This window comes from Gopherus evgoodei, chromosome 1 (assembly GCF_007399415.2).
Source record: "Gopherus evgoodei ecotype Sinaloan lineage chromosome 1, rGopEvg1_v1.p, whole genome shotgun sequence".
NCBI classification, from domain to species: domain Eukaryota; kingdom Metazoa; phylum Chordata; order Testudines; family Testudinidae; genus Gopherus; species Gopherus evgoodei.
This window is the reverse complement of record NC_044322.1, coordinates 49,383,192-49,408,672: the sequence shown is the minus strand read 5'-3', so window position 1 is coordinate 49,408,672 and position 25,481 is coordinate 49,383,192. Positions and strand designations below refer to the sequence as shown.

The 25,481-nt window shown below is 39.6% G+C and overlaps 1 protein-coding gene across 5 annotated transcripts in view; it reads left to right on the top strand.

Moving 5' to 3' along the window:
* Window positions 1–20,869, top strand: part of POSTN (periostin) — a 48,117-nt gene extending 27,248 nt beyond the window's left edge. Inside the window, exons 13-24 of one of the 5 annotated variants that reach the window (XM_030563768.1) lie at window positions 93–223; window positions 414–516; window positions 1,535–1,602; window positions 3,303–3,348; window positions 7,241–7,303; window positions 8,756–8,833; window positions 11,888–11,977; window positions 12,850–12,930; window positions 13,549–13,629; window positions 15,860–15,946; window positions 18,621–18,662; window positions 19,627–20,869. In XM_030563768.1, the coding sequence (XP_030419628.1) occupies window positions 93–223; window positions 414–516; window positions 1,535–1,602; window positions 3,303–3,348; window positions 7,241–7,303; window positions 8,756–8,833; window positions 11,888–11,977; window positions 12,850–12,930; window positions 13,549–13,629; window positions 15,860–15,946; window positions 18,621–18,662; window positions 19,627–19,664 (908 nt within the window). In that variant the 3' untranslated portion in view covers window positions 19,665–20,869. Of the gene's footprint in view, window positions 1–92; window positions 224–413; window positions 517–1,534; window positions 1,603–3,302; window positions 3,349–7,240; window positions 7,304–8,755; window positions 8,834–11,887; window positions 11,978–12,849; window positions 12,931–13,548; window positions 13,630–15,859; window positions 15,947–16,869; window positions 16,938–18,620; window positions 18,663–19,626 lie in introns of those variants that run through there. The other 4 variants (XM_030563787.1, XM_030563795.1, XM_030563779.1 and 1 more) reach the window with 4 other exon arrangements.
* The last annotated feature ends 4,612 nt before the right edge of the window (window positions 20,870–25,481 follow it).

Genomic DNA, 25,481 nt, shown 5'->3' with positions numbered 1-25,481 from the left:
CTAAGCAGTGATCTTATTCAAGCATCATTCCATGAATCCTTGGTATCTTTACAAACGAACTAAGCAGCACCATTTAATGGCTATTTTTATAGGCGACAAAAACGCTCTCAGGACTATTCTTCTGTATCACCTAACAAAAGGAATTTACATTGGAAGCGGTTTTGAACCTGGTGTGACAAACATTCTCAAAACTATCCAAGGAAGCAAACTGTTCTTGAAAACAGTAAGTACTAAAAGAAAAATATTATGATACTCACTCTAATATGGAATTGGCATATCAGGTCCATATATTAAATAGTGTATATTACAGAAAGATGTGTATTTGAACAGTAATAAACCACCATAGTAAGACTCAACATTTTTTGGAAACATACATGTTCAGTATCTTGAGTTCTCTTTTTGTTGTTTGTTAGGTAAATGACACACTTCTGGTGAATGAAGTGAAATCAAAAGAATCTGATCTCATGGCAACTAATGGTGTTATTCACGTTATAGATAAACTCTTGTATCCAGTAGGTGAGTATTGGCTTAATGCAGGGAATAAATATATAGAAAACCTTTATGTACCTCTTCTAAGCATATGCAAAGACTTAGCAGTACTCTGTGTTTTATGTCTTCTCAAAAAATCACTACTTTTATAATTACACAATGCAGAAAAGCAAATAAGAATCGGTTCTTGGACAACTTTTGCCTGGTGCTGTGGTAGTTTCTTAAGTGTGAGAATACCTGAGGCTCAGTGCTTAATTTGTAATGAAAGAGGTGCCAGGGCTCAGGCAATTAGGTACTAGGGTTCAAGCAAGTTTTTTTACATTCATAACTCATGCAGCAAGTCCAGAGTTGCTGGGGCTATGAACTGCCAAGCCTAGCGGTGCCGGGGCTCAGCTTTGGCAAGCCCTGGCACAAATTAAACACTGCTCAGGCTTATAGTAGGATACAAGATGATACAGACTATGTACCCAACAGGAGAGAGATTTGGATTCCACGTCCATGGTAATCACAATCCCTTCTGATCGCTAAGGACAATGGCAGAAGGAAATAATTTCAGTTAAAGATGTCAGATGTACATGAATACTCTTCACAGGGTTTCTAGTCTTACTAATAGCAAGCTGCCTTTACTGTTATTTAAATTGACTTATTTAATATTGACATACACCTTCACCCCAATATAACACTCTCCTCGGGAGCCAAAAAATCTTACTGTGTTATAGGTGAAACCGCATTATATCAAACTTGCTTTGATCTGCTTGAGTGCGCAGCCTCCCCACCTCCCAGAGCACCACTTTACCACGTTACATCCGAATTTGTGTTATATCAGGTTGCGTTATATCAGGGTAGAGGTATATTTAAATTGACATATTTTTATTCATTATTAGATTTCAGATTGTATCATTTAATTATAAATTCAAATATGAATGCTTATTATGAACCTTAAGAAATGCCTTCAGTTCGGAACACGGCAGCCCTTGGCAGCTGATCAACAGAAGATCTTTACAACTGTTTCCTTTTCCCAAAATATTTGCATTCCTTTTTGCAGATGTACCTGTTGGAAATGATCAGTTGCTCACCATCCTTAATAAGATGATTAAATACATTCAGATTAAGGTACTTTTTTAAATAAAGGTTTGATTGTTTATGCTTTTAGCCATATATATGCAAACAGAAGAATACTTCACCAGTATTTCTTCAATGAACAACACTTTAATCTGACTGATAGAGCCCTTTTTGTCCTAGAACAAGGATCCACTTTCCATAGAGTCATCACATGAGCCATTATATTCACTGTCCAATGAAACTCATAAATACCAGATTAAAAAATATCCTGCCAAGTATCTTTGGTTACAGTACATTTGAACACACTGAAGTCTCAGACACACTCTGGACCAGATTCAGATTCCTGCCGTGGTTATATTCCACTCCTCCAGCAGCATAAACCAGTTCTAAAGCCAGGTGGCTCTAAATCCTCTCTGCAAAAGTGGATTAATGCCTGGGCCCATGCGCTCATGCCCAGGGACCCTTGCCAAGATGGGGGTCCCCACAGGAGCTCCAGAACCTGGGTAGAAGTGAGGGGGTCTCCTCCAGTACTGGAACTATGGCCCCGCCCCCTGCTTCTCCTCTTCCCCCCAGAGCCCCACCCTCTGGCCAGGATAGAAGCCAAAGCTGGGCCATGGTAGGAGCCTCCCAGGGAGCCAGGGCTGCCATGGGGAGTCCCGGACCCTCCACCTGCCTAGACAGGGGCCAGGGTGCCCAAGAGCAGTCCCTGAGCTGTGTTCCCATTCTCCAGGTGGAACCCAGGGACAGGGGCTCTGGTTGGGCATCCTGCCCTCTCCCTGGGACCTGCAGACACACTCTAAAGGGAAAGAAAGCCCTGCCCTGGCTGAGAGACACTGTGAGGAGCCCCGGGAAGGTCACAGGCAGTGAGGATCCAGAGAGGGAGGGCTCCTCTGGCACAGCTCCCATTGCTACTGGCCTGCCAGGCTGCCCCTGCTGGGTCCCTCCTGTTCCTGGTGACAGGTTGCCCCATCTGCTGGCTGAGCTTTGTGCCCAAAGCAGCAGCCACCTGTGGCAACGCTCCTTCTGTCACCTCTGGCCCAAGGCTAGCTGTTTGGGGAGGGGCAATGCCCCCCTGCCACCCTCAAAAACTACCGCCACCTTGTGCCTGCTCAAAGCCACTACACCCATATTAAAAAGTGGACAGGCATGCCCCTCCCATTTTTAAAAGTATGGAGGGGCCATGGCACACCTGGCCTGCCCAGTTCTGGCACCTGGGGACCCCTAGAGTGTAGCAGGGCCAGATGTTCTTTTTGCCCAGGACTCCAGTAAATCTTAATCAGCCTTTGCCTTACTGGGAGAAACCTTGAGTGGCAAAGGAACTGTTGTTGCCTCTGCCACCATACACACCAGCCTCAGCATGAATCAGGGGGCAAAAGGAGCCATGGTCGAGGCACCACTAGAAGGGAGCTGAGAGGTTTGGCCCTTCCACCAAGGCGGGCAAAAATGGGCAGACCATTATGGTGCACTAAGCTGTAGAATTTTTAGAGGGTGTAGCAATTGTCACTCTTGTGTGTCCTCTGCCAACATCCCTCATGGTCTGTACAGCCAGGGGCTAGAGTTTTGCACACCCTCATGTCTCCAATACTACTGAGGCATAGGGTCTGATCCAATGCCTAACGAAATTCAATGTGGATCTTGCACATGAGCTCAGTGGGCTTTGGATCTGGTACATATAGTATTTAATGCATTAAAAAGTGAGTTTTTATTGTAAAAGTCTTTATATGTTTGCTGGATTTGTTCTTTATTTATAGTTTGTTCATGGAAGCCACTTCCAAGAGATCCCCTTGACATTTTTCAGTAAGTTAATTTGGAATATTTCCAGACACATTTGGTGATATTGCTTTTAAAAACTGTTGCCATTGCAGCTTGAAAAGCATCATTCAATTAAAAAGAAAGTCATCACTATGAAATTAGGCCATTCTCATGGTGTATGGATGAAGAGTAGTACAAAGACACAGATTTGCCTTTATCATGATACCCAGTGCAGTATTTTCATATTTCACATTTGTGACGGGGAAGCATCGCTGAAGGAAGCAGTTTAAATTCCTCGGGCTAGAGTGGTGGGAAAAAATGTCCTCGTATAGCTTTCAGCCATAGCCCAGTGTTAGGGGCAGTGCAGAGCAATATTGCTTCAAAAAAGTGGCAGAAGACAGCATTGACCTGTGAGCTCTCTAATGTAGCTATAGCCCAAGGCTCTGGTGCCACAAAGGCTTATGCGTGATAGACTTGGGCACATGCCTACGTCTTTGCAGGACTGGAGCCTAAGGGTTGGTCTACAGTACACGAATCTTAGTTCGAGTTACCTGGCCATCCTCACGGCGGCGAGTCAACTGCCACAGCTCCCCTGTCGATGCTGCTTACTCCTCCTGACGAGGTGGAGTATGGGTGTCAATTCGCGGATCAATTTATCGTGTCTAGATGAGATGCGATAAATTGATCCCCAATAGATCGATTCCTACCTGCTGATCCGGAAGATAGTATAGATGTACCCTAAGACTCTAGCTAGATCTAGAGAACACTGCATTGGGCTTTAGAGAATTCAGAACTGATAAGCTGATGTTGAGATTCAGTTCTCAGAATGACATGAGTCGATGCTGTTTGTTTTTTATCTCCCTATCACCTGTGCTGTCTCCTGAAAAAAAATATAAAATTCAAATTTAAAAAAAAAGTTAGAGAATTGTAGGAGTCTCTGCTTTCCTTTGTTTTCTTCTGTTGCCATGGAGCTGATATTTTCAGGAGATACAAACAAAGGTAAAAGGCATATTTGTGTAGTCCAACAGTATAATCCTCAATTCTAGAACATTACTGGTGCTATACAAACAATAAAACCTATTAATATATTTGGTTGATTTTTCTGTTGAATAGTTTCCTTCTGTGCATAAGATGTATAATGTCACAGCTTAATCACTAGAATTTCGTAGGTTCTTACTCTGGATCTCTAAAAAAGTCCTTTTTTTGCATACAGTACTTCACACTGATTTTACCTGATTCCTTATAGCCACACCAAGTCTGAAAAAGCCATCCTATAAAGAGATCATAAGAAAGGAACAACTTTGTTTGGAAGTTTTTATGTAACTGTGCTTCATGTTCCACTTTCTGTGCTTTCAGCACCTAAATTTAAAGTGAAGCCAAATATTAAAGTGATTGAAGGCAGCCTCTAGCCCATCACCAGAAAAGAGGGTAAAACTGGCTCCTTTTCACCTTGAAATGCATTGACGTAATAGGATTAATTTTGGAACAGAACAAATCCAGGTTTCCACATGTTGCTTGAAAAGCAGAGATAACAACTAGAAGTGGCCAAACTTTTCTGAACAAAAAGATCTTTCTTAAAAGGCCTGTTTTCTAAAGTAATTTTTGTCATGGGAAACAGCTTGCATTTTAATTTAAAAAACAAACAAACAAACAAACAAATTGTGCCATGTTTCAAAGATTTTTTGGGTTATTTTAAGTACCAAAAACGTTATTAGGTTTTCAGTAAATGAAAAAAAAAGACGTTTTCGATAGTGTTTTGTTTAACATTTTTAAAAATGGGACATTGAACAAAAAATGGTAATTAGCACCCATCGGCAGCCAAGCTCCCCTTCTCCCCCCCCCAGCACTTTCTGCCTGCCGGTGGCCCCACTGATCAACTCGCCCCCTCCCTCCCAGTGCCTCCTGCACACCATGGAACATCTGCGGGGAGGGAGAGGAGCGGGGACAGGGAGCACTCTGGGGAAGTGGTAGAAAGAGGTGGGGCAAGGACGGGAAGAGACATGGTGAGCGTGGACGCTTGGGGGAAGGGCGAGCCTGGGTGGAGGGGCAGTCAAGTACCCCCAGGTAGAGAGGAAGTCAGCACTTCTGGATGTTGGGACCAAAGAAAGTGGAATAAAAATCTTGGAAGGAATTTTCAAAAGCATTCAATATTGACCTAACTCTGCTACTATTAAACTCTAAGGTAAAACTCTCATTGAGTTCACTGGAAGCAGAATAAAGCTAACACTGAGCACTCTTGAAAGTCTCATGACTCTCATCCCTACTGGATAAATTCTATGTGTCACGGAGTCTCTGGGTGATACTCTGGAACTGCTCTCCACAAAGCCAGTCAGGACTTTGGGGAGCCTCCTCTCCCTCGGAGCAGACAGTCTTCAGGGCAAGAAGCTTACACGGCTTCACCTCCTGAGTCTCTTCTAGGAGCATTCAGCATATGCCCCTCCGTGTGCTTCCCACAGCGAGTCCACGCAGGCGGGGTCCGGGGGAAGCCACTGGGTCCTGCACCCCCATTTCGCAGTCAGACTTGACTCTTAGCCAGCCAGTAAAACAGAGGTTTATTTAGATGACAGGAACACAGTCCAAAACAGGTCTAGCTGGTACAGACAACAGAACCCCCTTTAGTTAGGTTCGTCTGGGGCCCCAGGGAGGCCCCAGCCCCGTTGGGAGGCCCGAGCGCCATTGGGGCTCCCCTCCATTTCCCAGCCAGCTTCCAAAACTGCCAAACCCACTCCAGCCCCTCCTCTCTGGGCTTTGTCTCTTTCCCGGGCCAGGAGGTCACCTGATCTCTTTGTTTTTCCACACCTTTAGCATCCCCTTGCAGGGTGGGAAGGGCCCAGGCCATAGTTGCCAGGCGACAGAGAGTCGGCCGTAACTGAAGCACCCATACACTATTCAGAGGAAACACTAAAAACAGCCCCACTTCGTCACACTATGAAAGAATAAAAAATCATCAGTCATTTAAATGCTGCCTCATGAACTTGGTACATAAGGCAGAACACAGCTCTGCTGCTTCCTTAGGCACTCAGCACATCACTTAGAAGTCCTCATGTCCCACTGGAATGTTCTGAAGGGAATTTGCAGAAGTCAAACCCAGCAAAGACGGGATTAAATAAATGCTTGTAAAGTTGTTGCTGAGGGGGTTTCTTCCCAACATGGAGGTCATGATCTTGCTTATTCCACAGTTAATGACAATGTGAAATGGTGTGAGTTGGTACTTTCTGATGTACAGGTCAGAACTATTCACCAAAGCAAGATGAAATAACAGTACAAATAGTGAGCATTGACTAGTCACTTCATCCAGCCAACTATCACTGGGTGGCAAATCAGTAATCCTACCTCTGGCTATACCCCAGTGCATGCTTTTTGTTTGCCAGTATTCTGACTCCGCCTATATTCTCACCATTGAGTCTCATTCCTGGTAACGCCAGTTTTGGCTCTCATGGCTTGCCAGCAGCAGCTGCAGCAATCCCCAAAAGACACAAATGCCTGCAACTGCCACTAAAAAAATCTCCCAAAGTTGCCAAAATGTTATTTTTTCTAGCTATGGCAGGAAGTCATAGACAGATCATAGTGCTAGAGGAAGATTTAGTAAAAATAAATACTCTTCCAAAGTCTCTTCAGAGGGTAGGGTGGGCAACCCATCCTGAACTAAGCAAAAAAGTACTGCTTTATGCAACCCTCTATGTGCCACATATTTCGATTGCACTAGTCTGACAAAAAAACAAAGCAGATTAAGGTTAAAAGGAGCAAGGTTTTAAAAATATCATTTTATGAATAATTGTATTGAGATGTGTGATTAAATTCTATTACATTGTGTTACTATGTACTTGTATAATATGCCCGCAATTAAAATGCAAAAATTCCTCTAAATTTAAAGCAGCAACAACTGAGTATAGCTGTTATTGATGCAGTCACTAAAATATATATGTATGTTTGTCAGAAAAACCAGGTAGAAAAATCACGAAAGTAGTTGGTGGTGCAACAATTCGAAAAGTTACTCAAGGTAGGATTTATAAATAGAGTTATATGTTTTGTGATGCACCAGTGTGCTCTAGATTGAGGTTCATTTAGCTAGTTATTTAACTAGCTAAAAGCTAATCTAGGACCCTGTGCATCGCCTCCTATTGCAACATATAGGAGGTCCAGCAAGTCTGGACTTTATTGTTTTAACCACTTGACAATAAACCAACCTGTATGAAAACACAATGTCAGGTTAATCCTGATTAATAATAAAAAAAAAGCCTTCTTATGGAGTCAACTTCTATGGAAGGTCAACTTTTTAAAAAAAGAGGGTGACTATCCATTATAAAAACAACAAGGAGTCCGATGGCACCTTAAAGACTAAAAGATTTATTTGGGCATAAGCTTGTTAGTCGTTAAGGTGACACTGGACTCCTTGTTGTTTTTGTGGATACAGACTAACGCGGCTACCCCTCTGATACCTGTAACAAAGAGAGGAATTGTACAATAAATGTCCGCTAATAAGGTTACAGACTATATCATGCTATTAGCACCGAAAACAGAGTAAGGGGAGGTGCAAAACCACATCTCTCTCTTGGGAACATTCTAATACTCTGTAAAGAACTGATGTTGTGTTTTAAACTTAGTCATACATTACTCAACTGCTGCCTTACAATTGGAGATGAGTCTGAGCCAGACACTCAAACTCTGCCTCCCTTAATCAGAATTTGGGGCCTAGTTCTTTGCTGTTTTAAATAATGCGTAGGTATTGTCGTCAGTATAAAATGGCTTTAAAATACTAACTGATTGGGATGAGGATCTATGGGCACCTCACCCCTTGAGCTGCAAAGACAATAGTCAACAGGTGTTCCTACCACACCAGTCCCTACAGGCTGCTCCATTGGCCTCCACTATGGCTCTGCTTGAGATATGCTACCATTGGCTGCACAGTGGCAGCTGTACAGAGGTCCTACAAGGAGGTAAGATTGATTGAAATGGAACTAACTGGGTATCTGAGTGATTAGCAGGAGACAGTGCCATGAAGAGTGTCAGGTGTCCACCTCCCAAATCTTCACAGAGCTTGTTCCATGCAGAGATCTGGTGGAGAAGCATCTGTAGGGTTCTAAGGAGTGGGGACAATGTCAAAGAGGAGATGTGTCCCAACTTATACCCAGGAAGGCAGATCCTGAGGAGATGATTTTGCCATAGACAGGACATAGACTAGTCAACAAATCTTTAAATTCCTGTTATTCAGCAGGCTGAGGGATATTATAACTCCAACTGGTGTGAGAGAGAAAATGCAAGATTATTCAGTTGTTCTCATGAATGGATACACTTAGCTTTATTTTCTCATATAAATCTCTGGCATTATACAAATGTAATATTATAACAATAAATAATCAGAATGGAATATTATATGTTATGGTTTTTATGTGGAGAATGTTAATGCCTTTTCTACCTTAGCTGTTTTGCATATTATATATGTTTTTTCCAGGCACGAGAGTGATCGAAGGGGAACCAGAATCAAAATTGTTTAGAGAAGGCGAGACAATAACTAAAGTGATTCATGGAGGTGAATAAACTTTCAGTGGCTAGACTTTATTAGCCAAAGTACTTATGGAAGATATATAGTTCCAAGTCAGGTTTTATTTCAGTGAAGAGCCATGTGGATTTTTATGAGTCATCAGATTTGCTTTTATTATTTCATTAAGAAAATATAGTAGCATTTCATTCCTACCTGTTACAGAGTTTTCCTAACTCTTCAACACTGTATCTGATGTTATAATTCCAGCACTTTACATGCTGGGTTGCCATCTGTCTCAATTTAATTGTGTTTGGTAGCTGTTGTCCTGCCTTCTAAAGTGCAGTGGATAGACGTGATAGAAAGTGAACATGTATTGACATAGACGTGAATCTTAGACGTGTAGGACTGGAAAGGACCTCAATAGGTCATCTAGTCCAGTCCCCTGTACTCAAAGCAGAAGTAATAACTAGACTGTTCCTGATGGGTGTTCATCTAACTTGGTCTTAAAAACCTCCAAATGATGGTGATTCCCCAATCTCCCTAGGCAATTTCTTCCAGTGCTAAATTACTCAGACTGTTAGGAAGTTTTTCCTAATGTTCAACCTGACTGCCCTTGCTGCAATTAAAGTCCATTGCTTCTTCTCCTATTGTCAGAGGTTAAGAAGAACAATTTTTCACACTCCTCCTTGTAACAAACTTTTATGTACTTGAAAACTGTTATCATGTACCCCTCAGTCATCTCTTCTCCAGCCAAACAAACTCCATTTTTTAAATCTTTCCTTATAGGTCATGTTTTCTAGACCTTTAACCATTTTTGTTGCTTTCCTCTGGACTTACTCCAATTTGTCCACATCTTTCCCGATGGTGCACAAAACTGTATACAATACTCTAGCTGAGGTCTTATCAGCATGGAATAGAGTAGAAGAATTACTTCTCATGTCTTGCTTACAACATTCTTGCTAATACATCCCAGAATGATGTTGGTTCTTTTTGCAACAGCGTTACACTGTTGACTCATATTTATCCTGAAGTCCACTACAATTCTCAAATCCCTTTCCGCAGTACTCTTTTCTAAGCAGTCATTTCCCATTTTGTATGTGTTCCTTCCTAAGTGGAGTACTGTGCATTTGTCTTTATTGAATTTCATCCTATTTATTTCAGACCATTTCTCCAGTTCACCCAGATTTTATAATCTTATCCTCCAAAGCACCTGCAACCCCTCCCAGCTTGGTATCATCTGCAAACTTTATAAGTATACTCTCTAAGCAATTATCTTAATAATTTATGAAGATATTTAACATAACCAGAACCAGGACTGATCCCTGCGGGACCCCACTCTATATGCCCTTCCATCTTGACTATGAACCACTGATAAATATTCTCTGGGAATGGTTTTCCAACCAGTTATGCACCCACCTTACAGTAGCTCCATCTTGGCTGTATTTCCCTAGTTCTTTTATGGGAAGGTCATGTGAGACAGTATCAAAAGCCTTACTAAAGTTAAGATATACCACATCTTCCCTATCCACAAGGCTTATTACTCCGTCAAAGAAAGCTATTAGGTTGGTTTGACACAACTTGTTCTTGACATATCCATGTACTTGTCACCTTATTATCTTCTAGAGATGTTTTCAAATTGATTGCTTAATTATTTGCTCCATTATCTTTCCAGGGACTAAAGTTAAGCTGACTGGTCTATAATTCCCCAGGTTGTCTTTATTCCCCTTTTTAATAGATTGGCACTATATTCGCCCTCTTCCCGTCCTCCGGAATCTCTCCTGTCCTCCATGATTTTTTGAAGATAATCGCTGAGATCTCCTCAGTCAGTTCCTTGAATACTGTAGGGTGTATTTCATCAGGCCATGCCAACTTGAAGACATCTAGCTTGTCTAAGTAATTTTTAACTTGTTCTTTCCCTATTTTACCCTCAGATCCTACCTCATTTTCACTATGTTTGACATCTGATTGCCACTAATCTTTTTGGTGAAAACTGAAACAAAAAAAGTCATTTAGCACTTCTTCCATTTCCACATTTTCTGTTATTGTTTCCCACCCTCATCATTAAGTAACAGGCCTATCCTGTCCTTGGTCTTCCTCTTGCTTCTAATGTGTTTGTAGAATGTTTTCTTGTTACCCTTTATGTCTCTAGCTAGTTTAATCTAGTTTTGTGCCTTGACCTTTCTAATTTTGTCCTTACATGTTTATGTTGTTTGTTTATATTCATACTTCATAATTAGACCTAATTTCCACTTTTTGTAGGACTTTTTTTTTAAATTTAAGGTAATTGAAAATCTCCTGGTTAAGCTAGGGTCATCTCTTGCCATATTTCCTATCTTTCCTATGCTGTGGGATAGTTTGCTCTTGTGTCCTTACTAATGTCTCTTTGAAAAACAGCCAACTCTCTCAAACTGGTTTCCTCCTTACACTGGCTTCCTGTGGGAGCTTATCTACCATCTGTTTGAGTTTGCTAAAGTCTGTTTTCTTGAAATCCATTATCTTTATGCTGCTGTTTTACCTCCTAACATTCTTTAGAATCATGAATTCTATCATTTCAAGATCACTTTCATCCACTTCCACTTTCCACGTGGACACTGGCATTTCCTCCCACTTCCTCAGGTCCTTGAAGTGTTTCTAACAAATATGATCCTCAACCAAAACTTTGGATATGACCATCCCTGGACTTGAGGGAAGCTTAGGTCCTGATCCAGATCCAAGCACTGAGGCCAGTTCCATATGGCCATTCTTCTTATTATTATTAATTTGTACTGCAGTAGCACTGAGGAGTCCCAATCAAGATCATGATCCCATGGTGCTAGGTGCTGTACAAACACATAGTGAGAAACAGTTTCTGCCTGAAGAGTTTATTATTTAAATAGAAAAGACAAATAAAGGGTAGAAGAGAGGAAATATAGGCACAGAGAGGTAAAGTGACTTGCTGTAGATAAAAAAGCAGGTCATTGTCAAAGCTCTTGAGTCCCAGTCTGGTGCCCTATCTACCAGTTTATTTACTTTCCAATGTGAAAGCAGGATCATCAAAATTTCATATCCAGTATATTCCTGACCACTTTATTAAGATCTTTAATTTTTAAAATATCATTATAGAGCCTATTATTGAAACATACACCAAAATAATCGATGGCCATCCTGTCGAGGTGACTGAAAAAAAAATGACAGAAGAGAGAATTATTCAAGGTAAACTATGTAAAGCACCTTTCTGTTCCCACTGGCTGAAATTTACCTTTCTGCACCAGGTTAATCTGTGCATTTCTGAAGTCCCGCTCTGGCTCTTGTGGTGCACTCTGCAGAAACGTGAATGCCATCCAAAATTCTTAAGCCTTTCCCACTACTCCTAGGGAAGGCCAGCTCCTGGCTGTGGGTTGTACATAGATGTGCACAGAAGTGTCTGCAATATTTTAAACACAAAGTAGAACTATCAAAAGTCAGCATGTTTCTATATCTCAAAAAGAAGTCCCTTCTGCAAACATTTCAGGAATGTATGCCATGGTGGGTTTTTATGATTAATTATTAGTAGTATTAGTATTATTTTTTAGTTTTAAAAAAATAGGCCCATTTTCAAGATAAGAAGATTTCTGAGGAAAACGGATTAAAAAAAATTCACATTGCTGCTATGGAAAGGACAATTTTATCAGTATTTCAAATAAAGAAAAATTTGGGAAGGTGGCAACATCTCCAAGATTAAATTTAAAATTTTAGTACTAACAAGTAATGCCTTACTAGCATTTAAAATAAATCAATACATAATAAATCATTAATTAATAAAAAAATTATAGGCATGGTGGGTAAAATTTTCAAAAGCACTTAAGTGAATTAGGATTCTAATTCCCATTTTGAAAATGGTACTTTGACTCTTAGGAATCTAAGTACCTTGTGAGGGGCTGGGGGAGAGATCTATATAGCATTCTGGGGTCATCTTTAATTATAATTTTGAACATGATGATTCTGTTGAAGACAGAAACATACTAGATGTTTCATAGGAGAAAATACAATAAAATGCAATAGTGTAGTCTTTGTTTCAATGCTGCCCCTTTTAAACTTTGTTTCAGGTCCTGAAATTCAATATACCCGAATGACTGCAGGTGGTAGAGGAGATACAGAGGAAAATTTGAAGAAATTGCTTGAAGAAGGTTAGTATTTTTCTTTTCAAAGAAAAATGTAGGTGCCATGAGGTATTTAATTATTGAAAATTATGCATCTTATAATTTTAATAAACATACATATATAAGGTGGGCCAAAGCCACAATTTCAGAGCTAGAAATTAAACACTGCAAGGTTTAGGAGTGCTCAGATCTGAGGATTTGATTTGATCTATTATAGAGATGTATAGTTCCTTGAAATCTGAACCTCATAGTGGAGGCTTGTTTGGATCTATATAAACATGTGCTTGAAATGCAGTAGAGAACTTTATTTTTCAACATGTCAAGTCCCACATCAAAACAAGAAAAGAAGTCCCAGAAGGAGGTGTGAAAGGCATACTACAAATGACCCATCATTGGTATCTGTCTCAATATGTACTTCATTAGCAATTCATTTTAAGTGAAACTGCTCATGTATACAGTATACTGAGAACTGATCAAAATGATTGCTTTTCTGTCGTGATGATAACCACATGTTTGGCATGGAACTTATTATAATAAATGGATTTTGTAGTTACTCAGCTTGTTCGTTAATGTAATATAATGTAATTTAGAATTCTGAATGTCTTATGTAAATCAACTTTATGCCATAAACATGTATCCTCTCAGAGGTTACCAAGGTGACCAAATTCATTGAAGGGGATGGTCATTTACTTGAAGATGAAGAAATCAAAAGGCTCCTGCAGGGAGGTTAGTGAGTGTGTGACAACTAACCTTTACATAACAGGTTCTGGCGATTGAAACCTCTCTAAGACAATTTGATCTCTTAACATTTTAAAGATTGACCTAGCTGATCTAGTTTAAATACCAAAAAAAAATAAAAATAAAAAAAAAGCCCCTGAACTATAAAATGGCAAACTTTGAACAGCCAATTTTCATACTCTCATTGATCATGAACAAATGGAAGCTTGTTTGTTTTTTAGTCTTTAAAATGTTACCTAATCCAAATCTAGGGGAGCAATGAAGATTTATTCTATTAGTTGCAAACTTTTTTCCAGGAAATCATTAACTCTGAGAAACACTAATGAAATGGAAAGTGCTACAAGAGGACAAATCCATTATGCTTTTCTGTTATCCAGAAATGAATATTCATTGCCCTCAAGTTAACAATCAAAGGCATGTTTAGCATCTCTCTTTAAATACTGACAGGTAATGTGGGTCAAAATATTAACTTATTTCTCTTCAAGTACAGCATTCCTGGTAATGATTCTCTCTCTCTCCCTCTCTCTCTCTTTTCTAACAGTTTTAGCAATATATAACCAGTGGATGTAGAAAAAAAGTAGAAAAATGTGTGCATATGAAATTAATTCTTTATCTATAAATATGGAATGTCTTCTGCTTATTGCATAGATTAGAACAACTACCTGTAATAGCAAAGATGACAGTGAAAAAGAATTCAAGTATTCTGGGGAAATGTAGTATTGACCTGACTAATAAACACGAAAGGCTATTTGTCTGTTTCTTGAGTCATATAGTAAAACTTCTGATTTAGCTGAATTGAATCCATTTCTTCTTGTCATCTTTTCATTAAAGACAAGTTTGGAAGTCAATGAAGTAGGTCACAAACAACCCTGGACCTAATCCTACAGACAAATTCAACTAGGCTCAGATTCTCAAAGGCATTTAGTTGCCTAACTTCCCATTGGAATTAGGCACCTAAATACCTTTGAAGTCTGGGCCTTAGAGATTTGCCTAAGGAAGGATTTAGTAAAGGCTGCAGGATATAGCCCTTAACTCTTTTACAAAGCAAAATCATCACAGTTAACACTCATTGGTCCTCCTTAACTGGTAATCTCAGCAGACAAGCAAGGACTGGTCATGGAGACTGAACTGCTGCATTATCTTTACTCATAAACTTCTCTAGGTTAGGATTTAAGGCACTGGGATTAGGGCAGTGTGGGAAAGCTTACATTACTGCTGAATATAATGTACACATACTAGCAGTAAAGTCTCCAGGGCTACCCATCTTGTACCTTTTATCGGCACTAAATTTAGTTAGAGCTATTTTAAAATTAAGTTGAAAAATTACAAAAGATATAGCAGACAAATTTGAAGCACTGGGCTAAATTCCATTGTCTGCAGTGGGGGTGCAGAAGTCAAAAATGCAGAATTTGCCCCCTATGGGTCTGCAAAGCTCTACTGTTGTGAATTAGACTGTCATGGCACTGTGGATCTCTTCAGTATCCAGCTATTGCCCTAAATTATCAAGATCTGCAATTAAATACAATTAATCTACAAAGATATATGACTCTACAGATTTATATAATGGCGATACATTGAGTATTAGTAATAAATTGGGTAACTCAACATAGTCTCTTGAATTCTTTCCTTCTCCTTGCTATCATAAGGTGGTTAGCAAAAGCCTCTTGCTTTATGTAATGGATCAAATGAGCAGATTATCTGTTTTTCTTCAGTCTTCTCTGTACTTTTCCTTGTTTTAATCCAGTCTTTTACACCACAGTACAGTACTTCTAGCCAAGAAGAGCAGCTACACATGCTGCATTGTGGCTGCTGTAATAATGGTGGTGATGGCTCCCTGCTCCTTCCAACTGCATCAGAGCATTTCTGTTTTACAACAGAGCATTCCCCAAGCACTTGAACAAACCTGAGTCCAGGCACAAATGTATGTCTTGCCTTTGTGCAAAGCAACACACTCTCCAATGGGCTGTTATAAAATTATATATAATCCAGCAGAACTTGCTGCACTTGGCAGTCTTTGCTGAAGAGCCCCAGTTCAGCCCTAAAGAAGGAGACTCCCCAGTATCAGGGCTGAGAAAATTGGCAGGATTGTACGATGCTTATAACATGGCATCCTGCTCACCAGTATGCCCCCAGAATGAAATGTGTCCAGCCCAGGCACCCTTCATATTGAAAAATGCTATCCCAGATTTAACTCATTTGTTTTTAATGCTTATCATAGCTGGAACTGAGTACACCAAGGTTACTAAAGTAATTGAGGGAGAGCCACAGATTATCGAGAGAGAAATCAAGGAAGTCCATCTGGAAGGTTAGTTTGTCTAATAATGCAATAGCACTGAGACCATCTTCATCTGCAGTGATCATCCCTGGTGGGGTTTTATAGTGTCTGTACACATACGTTGTTTAGCTCTGAAACTACAGTTTTAGCTGGAAGAGTTTTGTCAATTTTTTTTTAAAGAATTTGATCGTATGCTGACATTGCAGAGAATCATTTCAAAGTTTGTTTTGAGGCTCATCCTAAATAAATTAATTGTCATGTGTAGTAGGCAAAAAATGTCTACTGCAAAATCTAGGCAAGAATACTGAAAAATGTGCACAATAAACTTACTGCCTTTTCTGTGAGCAGCACTACAGGAAGAGTATGTAAGTTCTCAATAACTTTAGTTTGTTTCCTGTTTCAATGTTCATCCATTATGCTAGGGGTTCTTGACTGCGGGGTCACAGTCCCTGAGGGCGCGGGGGGAAACCTAGACAGGTGTCGGTGGGTTGCGACCATTCTTCCCTTCTCATATTGTTAAATGGGAAGGAGGTTCCAGTTGGGGGTTCTGGAACAATTTGCATAGTGGGGGTGCTGAAAGCCATTGAACTAAACTATAAACCCTGGATATGATGGAAACCACTGCAACCCAGGGGATGCAGCAGCACTCCTAGTTCCAGCACTTGTGGTTACAGTGGGATCTGAGATCCAGTGAGATCCCAGTATTAAAAAGATTGAGAATCACTGGACTAGGCAATGAAATTTCTTAGGGACAAATTCATTCCTGACTTATGCCTGGGCTGAATTTAGATGTTCTAGTTTAACTTGCAGTTACTTGCAAGTTGCTTATCTAACAGGACCCACTTGAGTTAAAATAAAGCAGTGATTTCTTGTGGTATTTGTGTGTGTTCTCTTTGAAATAGCATTTCTAATCATTCAAAATCGGTCACTAAAGTTTATCTATTTCTTAACAGTTCACATTCCAGATATAGGATACATAGAAACAAATAGAGCTTCTGGTGAATGAAGTTTCTCATGTTATCTGAAGTACCAAGAAATTAATTTGTTTCAACTGTATTTTCAACTTATGTTAACTCAATGGATTTTACAAATGTGAAAGAAATGTACATAAATAGTCACATTCTAATTGTTCAAAATGAAGTGCCCAGTATTTGTGTTTACAGGACTCATGATATAACTCTATAGATAAGGGGTGGCTAAACCATGGCTCGCAAGTTGCATGTTTTTACAGTTAAAGAGCGGCTCGCAAAGCTCCCCATACTCGTCCCCCCATTCTCTGCCTACCAAACTTGGGGCTGGAGGAGCTCAGGGCTTCTGCCCAGCAGGGAGAAGGGGCTCAGGGCTTCATCAGAAGCAGGGTTGAAGCCTCAAACCACAGCCGGGAGCCCCAAGCCCCAGCAGGTGCCTCCCGTGGGGCGGGAGTCCCAAGACCCCCCTTCCCTCAGCCCTGAGCACACCTGGAGCCCCGGCAGGCATGTCCCAGCTCTTGACCATCTGAAGATTGTCATCCGCAGCTCAGCGGGTCAGTAAGTCTGGCCACCTCTGGTATAGATACTTACAGGACATATACTGCATAATGGTATGTGATAAACTCTGGGTTTGATCACACACAAAGAAGAAGTGGAGCATTGTGTGTATAACTTCAGTGATAAGTACGACAGGGAAGGTGGATAAGTCTGATCTTCCATGAGTGAGAGAGATGCCCAGTAGCTATGAGCCAAATAGCTAATGTAACTTTGAGCAACCTCAGCTGGGAGGAACCTGATTGTGAAAGGACTTGCAAAATCAAAGTGTTGATGTAAACAAAGTAAAGTGCAAGGCTAGTTAACTGCATGTGTTAGTAAATACCGCCTTAGTTGTCTTATGAATTCTAAGGGGAAAATTCTACACTCAGATCAATTGATCTTGACTCTATTATTTTGGTCTCCCTTACATGTTCAGAACTCTGTTGACATTAACAGGCATTCCAAGCATGTAATATCAGTGGCAAAATATGCTGTGAGGAGTCACAGAAGATCTGTTTTTCTTCCTCTGGAATATTTCTCATATTTATGTTTTCTTGCACTAATCTACAGATGTGGGTCACAACATTTAGCAAATACCTGTAGAGTCACAGATCAAATGGATATTTTGGAAAACACCTACATGTCTATTAATCAAGGGTGCCTCTCCAACATATTACTTGCATCATTCCTATAAGCCTCTCAACTCAAAAGAAGGGAATTCTGGGAATCTGAATTGTATATAGAATGGTGCTGCGACATCACAATACTGACTGTACTGTACATGGTTATTTGGAATTTCCAACTAGCATCTCCGAGATGGTTCACCTTCAAGAACTATAAAAAACAGTACAAGTCTTATGTTTATCTTCTGAGATCAGTAAGTTATAAATTTGCTACCATTTCCAGGAAAAAATAGCTTGTCAGCAGCACAATCCATCCTAACATTAAGGATAGTTCTGTATTTTTAAAGGATGATTTTTGTTACGATTTGTAGAATGAACAAAATGAAAATGTTTTATTATTTTTTCTTAGTACAAGCCTTTGTGTTGCAGGTCATTAATAATCCCAAGCTTATTAAATACTTACAACAGTGTTGACTTCATTTTTTAAGTTATGAGTTTCAAATCAGCTGTTGAATGAACTCTAATTAAAATACTTGTTCATAAATCACTCCTGACTGCAATATTTCTATTTTGTAGATACAGCAGTGAGGAGACCAAAACCACCCAAAAAGGCACAAGGTACAAGAAAGCAAGCATTTTCATATTATACTTTTTCTAAAGATATTTTTAAGACAATAATCCTTTCCTGAGACTAAAATACATTCCAGTAAAAAGAACAGTAGTCATTTTTCACTGTGTTCTTTTACAAGAGTTGGTAATGTTAATTTTTTTTACAACACTAATATGCCAGAAAACTACTCGTAGGGACTATATGCTCTGTATAAACTGGGTTGCACATTTCATTTATTGAAACAAAAGTTGAATATTGAAAAGGTATTAAGCAGTATTTCCACTCTGAATACAGGCTTTATAAAAATGGCATTGTGGGGTTCCATCTCTATTGTGTTCACAAATTTGGTATCAATCCTGGTTGCTTGACAAGGAAGAGATGCTTTTTACTTTGCTAACTGCCAGGTCTGCAACTCAATGTGAGATCTGAAAGTCAAGCTAGATACTTTGTTTCTCATGAATTGGCAGCCGCAGCAAAGATAAGCCAGTAATACCCTTGGTTACACTAGTGGAAGCCCATTGTCTCTAAATGATGATCTCAGCTGGGTTTGTGTAACCTCATTAGTTTCCACTGGAATTGCAGATGGGCATCACTGGAAGACAGTTCGGTTGCATTTGGCCTGCAGCACTGATACGGTGAAGTCATTAAGAATTTTGCTGGTATAAAGAATAAATAATAACTGTGTAAGGGCCTCAGGATTTGTCCCATTAAGACTAGATATGGGATTGAGAGGGGTCTAGATTCCAAGTATTCTCAAAGTGTGGGGGTATTTGGATCTAGGGTTTTAGTGCAGCCTATTATCAAATGAGTGGTAATCCATGAAGTTCAAAGCCAGATCTGTTAACTTCCACTGGGCTATTTGCAGGAGCAAGGAAGGATTTAGGACAAATTAATTTTTTTGGATACTTTACTGACCTATTGACTATCCATTATATTTGCAAATAACTTTCTTCTTTTATGTTTTGCTACTAGGAACACCACGGAGAAGGACAAGGCTAGTTCATCCTTAGAGATTTCCAGTGAGATAGAGTCCATAGAACTAAAAATGAAAAGACTGATCTTTGAGAGGAAAAGAAGTTGTTTTAAAATAAAATCAAAAGGAACGTGTCATTTGCTAATCGAGTATAAACTGAACCATGAGCCCACACAAAGGGTCTGATTGTGTAAACATTCACTACTGGGCTTAGTGCCCACTAGCGTGAGTAGTCTATTAAAGTAAGTGAGACCTCTCTTGGTAGTAAGCCTTATTTAGGATGAATTGCTGGCTGCACGGAAGTCAATAGCAAAACTCCCATTGACTTCCGTGGAGCTGAGATTTCACCCTGTGCCTGGTAATAAGTGTTTACAGGATTGGGCTCAAACTGAGCAGGGAACATTTCAGAATGTAAATTTTATTATTTCTTATAAATGAGAAATATACATGAAATTAGATCATTTCTAGAAATATATAGTTTAGGTGACTTGATGTTGGGTAATCTAGGGAGAGCTCCATAAACCTAGCACTTTTGGTTCAGTAATATCATGCATTTTGATGTCGACTTTTGTCATGTTTTTAATGTCATTATGACATAACAACATTACCTTTTTTAAATTAACAATTATACCATATATTAAATGTATCATTTAGTTCTGCATTACATATTCAAACATTTCCTGGTAATATGGCTAAAGGATGTTCTAAAAAAAATCACAAATAAGTTTACTAAACTTATTTGGTGTAAGATGGTGCTGGCTACATTTTCATCTATTAATAAAAATAATTCCTATTATAAGACTCCTATGGAAAACACAAAACTTAAGATACTAAAGGGAAAACATTTTAAATAAGAATGAGCCCTTGAATCATTAAATTATAAGAGATAAATAAAATGCATGCAAACTGTTACCTCTGCATGAAAACAAGCATAACAATAATTGGGGCTTGATATGAAAGCTTTTATATCAAAACATGCTTTGCTAATGTCTGGTACTAATGTGGATTTGTTTGTAAATTATGTCATTTTTATAACTCTAGTTTTGTACTCATAAAATGTTTAATTCATTTGCCTTTTGCAATATTTTAATGTCAAATGTTGGAATGCAACTATTTGAGAGGAAAGAAAAAATATTTCTTCAAGGTGCCTTAATTCTGCAGAACCAAGGTTGAAGAGGAGTCATTAGATGTGCTATTATTCTTCTGTTTTGAAACAAATACTCATTAAAAAAAGTCGCTGAATTATGCTTCTTTTTCTTTGTAAGCAAACTCTTTTGTGATAGGGCAATTCTAAATATTCTTACAATCCCTAAGATAACTTTTAAATAAACACATGCATTCATAGAAACAGGTAGATTTTTTTCTTTTTCCCACTGAGCATATGGAGTTTATCCTAAACTTAATGTGTAGGGTTTTAGCAGCACAACTCATAGCCCCTTGAAGTCAACAGAAAGTCTCCCACTGAATTCAAGGGGCTATGAATCAGGCCCTAAAACACTCCATAACAGTCCTTTGTCAATTGAGTGATAAGTGACAAGATTAGTTATGTTGTCAGCACCAGATAGACCACTTAGTCTTACTGGACTAATATAGTATCTTTATCTAGGAATTTATATGGTGACTTAATAGGCTGGGTGCCCTTTAAAACTGGGGACCAGATCCTCAGTGGCTGTCAATCAGCATACTCCACTGACTTTATGCCTTGGCAGGAGGTCAGCTTTAAACTGTAGCCAGGGCTGTATATGAGCTCTACTGGTGGAGACTGCCCAAGAAACGGCCAGAATCAGCACATTTCCCCAAAGCTCTCAACTGTATGTTCCACAGTACAACTGGTTCAGCCTCCCTGTCACACTGATCTGCATAGTCCAGTGTGTTTTGCAAGATAGGAGCTCATGGCCTGCAACTTTGAGACCTCTGCTCTTCTGTCTGCCTCCAAGAAGCCGCGAGAGACCTGTGAGGGAAAGAGGGGATCTGGACAGGAGCTTAGAGAAGATTCCAGATAGGGGAGTTGATGAAGAGGGACTGATACCTTTTTCACAAGAGGGGCGGGGGAGAAGGAGCAAAGCTAGACCACGGCTGCCCCCCACTTTCTGCTTCGACGACTCACACCCCAATTTACCTAATTCTTAAAATGGTAACAATTAGTCTTACTTTGGAGATGTGCTTGTTTTTTGTATTTCTTTGTGTCTCACAATTTTTTTGATGCCTTCAAGCAAATACCTTCACTATTCACTAAAGTATGTAGTTTTATTTAATTCAACTTTAGGTAATACATCAACATATGATCGTATGAATTATATTGAGGGGGACTCATTAATCAACATTTTTATTTCCTTAAATGGAGCTAAAATGTGCCATTCATTTTGAATGCTTCGTTTAGTACAGAATGTATATATCCAAATATACTATATACATCCTTTTGTTGGAATTTTTTTTCCAGCTGTCAGAGCAAGATTCTGTCTTCTTCTCAACACTTCTACATTAAGAAAAATAAAACTCTATTTGATCTGTGTGTGCACACATGCACCTACTTGCCCAAAACATTAGCCACTACAACTCACATTTCCAATAACCCTCTACATCTCCTATAACATTTTCACTTATTACAAATGTTGCTGGGGTCTACAGAGGAACTACCTCAGAGACAAAAAGAATGTAGATAAAGATCATTTATACTATCACAACCTTACAGCACTCTGTGGGAGAAGGTATGGGGAATCTTCTTTTCAAGACTCATTCTAAACATGTGGGAGAGAAACAGTTGCAACGGCAAGAGTACTTGAGACTGACAGTAAGTCTATACCTAATATAGCTTGTGAAAGAGTTCACTCATGTGCAACCCACGTCTCCTCCCACCTCCAATTGAAAAACACAAAAAAACAATGCTACTGAAGACCTCATTGTCTCAAGCGGTCAGGCTCAGAACAAAATCTCTGCCACCAGTACTCTACCCATCTCAGCTCTCGGTTCACCCATACCGTGTCATCTATAGAGCAAGGTAACCTGTGAGTATGAGAAAAGGGAACTGGAATTTAGGGGGAACTCTACTGATAGTCATAAGGGAAAAAATGATGTCCTACCAGCCACCAATGAGTCCATTCCCTCAGACGGTCGGTAACTTTGCCTCTGTAGATGAATCAACAAAACAGTTCAGCAGGCATGCCCCAGCCTCAAACTGTAGCAGATAATGGTGCATGAAACAGGTGTCATCATAGTAACATAGCCACAGGAGTCAATGGACAGTGACCTCTGACACGTCAAGCCAGAAGAAACAACTTCTGTGTCAGTCCAAACACAGAAATAAGCAAAAATATAGTTTCAGCTGTACACAGTGTGAAAATGTTTTTAGAGTTGAGATCAGTGTAGGAAAGCTTCAAGAAGTGGTTTCTTCAGAGAAGAATTTGAAAGAAAAGGAGGACAATTGGTACACAGGAATTGTGGGGAAGCATGGAGGATATTCTTCTGAACATATAGAGTCGCATGAAAGAAAACACAAAGCTGAAAATGTGGAAAGAAGAAGGAACTTAGGACTGAAATCAGGTCCTGGAACAGACCTGACAGATCATCAGATACATCCTCCTGCAAGGCTAGGATATAAAGTGTGATTGTTGGCTCACTTAAGTCAGTAGGAAGATGTGTTTTCAGTGAAAGGAAAAAAGGATAATTATACTAAAATAAAATTGTCATGGTTCCTGGGCAAGCTGCAATTTAGGTCCTCTGGGGTACTCTGGCTACCTTTACCCTCTTTAAGTGCACTAACCACACTTAGACTGGGTCTCTGGGCTGCAGCCTTCCTGTTTCCCAACATAATAATGAAACAGGCCCAGATAAATTTGGCACCTGCTAGCCCTCTGAGAGCCTAGGACCAACTAGCTGATTAAAGTGACTCAAAAACAGCATCACAACAATGGTACGCCTCATACAGAGCAGAGGCATAAAACAAAAAAGGCCTATCTGCATATTTTCATTACCTAATATTTCCTTGCAAGCTTTAGTGAGCTTCATTCAGCCCAGTTACCACCATCTTAGGATGAGGCCACAGCAGGCTTTCTGTGTCTTGTTCAATAGGTGTGCCAGCCTTGGTCTGTGGACAACCATTTCTCTCACCCTTCCTGCCTAGGCTAACATGGTTAAGGTGTTAGCAATTAGTATACCTACCCTTAGATCCCAGGTTAGGCCTGAGAAGAGTAAACTTTGACAGTCTACTGGCCCTCATGCTGGGAGAGTGGGGGATGGGAAGAGATTTTCCCCCAGGTCAGATTGGTAGTGGCCATGGGCTTTTACTTTATTTTGACTTCCTCTGCGGCATAGGGCTCAGGACGCTTGCTAGGATCATCTAGGTATTTGTCACTTAATTAATAGGCTATGTCTACACTATGAGATAAGGGTGTGACTCCCCTACTTGTGAAAACATATTTGCACAAGCTCTCATTGAGCTAGCATGGAGGCATGGCTGAGCTGTGCTGAATACAAGCCCTCCTCAAATTGGATGGCATGCACTTGGCCCAGCTCAGCTCCGTTCCTCTGCTGTTACCCATGCTACAATACTACTTCTGTTCTCACTAGCTTAAAGAGAGCTAGCACAAGTGTGTACACACAAGCAGAGGAATCAGAGCCCTACCGTGCAGTGTAGACCTCACCATGCAGAATGATGTGGTGGTCCCCTCTGGCCTTAAAAAATCTATGCTATGAACTTTCCATTTGGGCGTTTTATAAAGACTAACACAATAGCTCATCAAAAATGTTCCATAAGTTATTCTCTATGGACTTTTTTTGAAAGTATTCTATAGTATAATATTATTTTAAAGAGATTAGGCCTCTGGTTTATGAAGAAATACAGTTTGCATTATTTCTTGGATTTTCATTCCATTTCATTGAAATCCCATTTGTGTAATGGGAATTACAGAGACTTTCGCAAGATTGCCAGCATGCCAAAGTATTACTGCAGTTCTTAGGATGACATTATATAGAGTCCTTTCAAAAACTACCTTTTTTTTTTATAAAATGAGACAGCAAACAACGAAAATGTATAGCATCATAATTTAATTAAGATTAGTACGATGTGTGTTATTCTGCTTACAATTTTTTTCAAAGCTGTTTACAGTTAGCACTGGATAATACTCAAAAATATTTAGCAAATGAATTATTCAATAAATGTTGCTATTATTTGCTAGATGATGTCTATGACTAGCTATAAAGCTGGTGAACTACTACAAAATATATTGTCTAATAAATTATCTGATGAAAATGGCAAAAATTCACCATACAAAACATTCACAAAATGTCTTCTATTTCTACTTACCGAAAATATTTAGTTAGATGAAAATGTTTAATAATAAATATTGTAACAATAGCTAGATATTATCATGAGCAGATCTCAAAGTACTTCACATAGGAGACTGGTAATGTTATCCCTATATTCAGATGAGGAAACAGGAACAGAAAGATGAAATTGTTTGCCTAGATCACCGAGCAAGCAAGAGGCAAAACTAGAAGTAGAACTTAAGTCCTATTCCAGTGCTATCCATTAGGCCACTCTATCTCTTTCTCACTTGTGGTGGACATTTGACCAGTACATAATCATTATCATAAAATTTAAACAAAAGTTGCAAATCCTCCAGGGCTGAAGCGCAAAAGGAGTTATTTCAGCTTGTAACTCCCAAATGGAAGTTAGGAGCCGAACTCCTTTTGAGCATTCTTCCCCCAGCTACTTTCCATTCAGAAGGCCAAATTCTGTGTTTGGAACCTGATCCTAAATAGCTTTAAGCACGTGACTAGTTCCACTGAAGTATATGTATTGGGGAGTGGGGAGGCAGGGAGGACTCCATTAATCTGTCCATCCAGCTAGAGATTT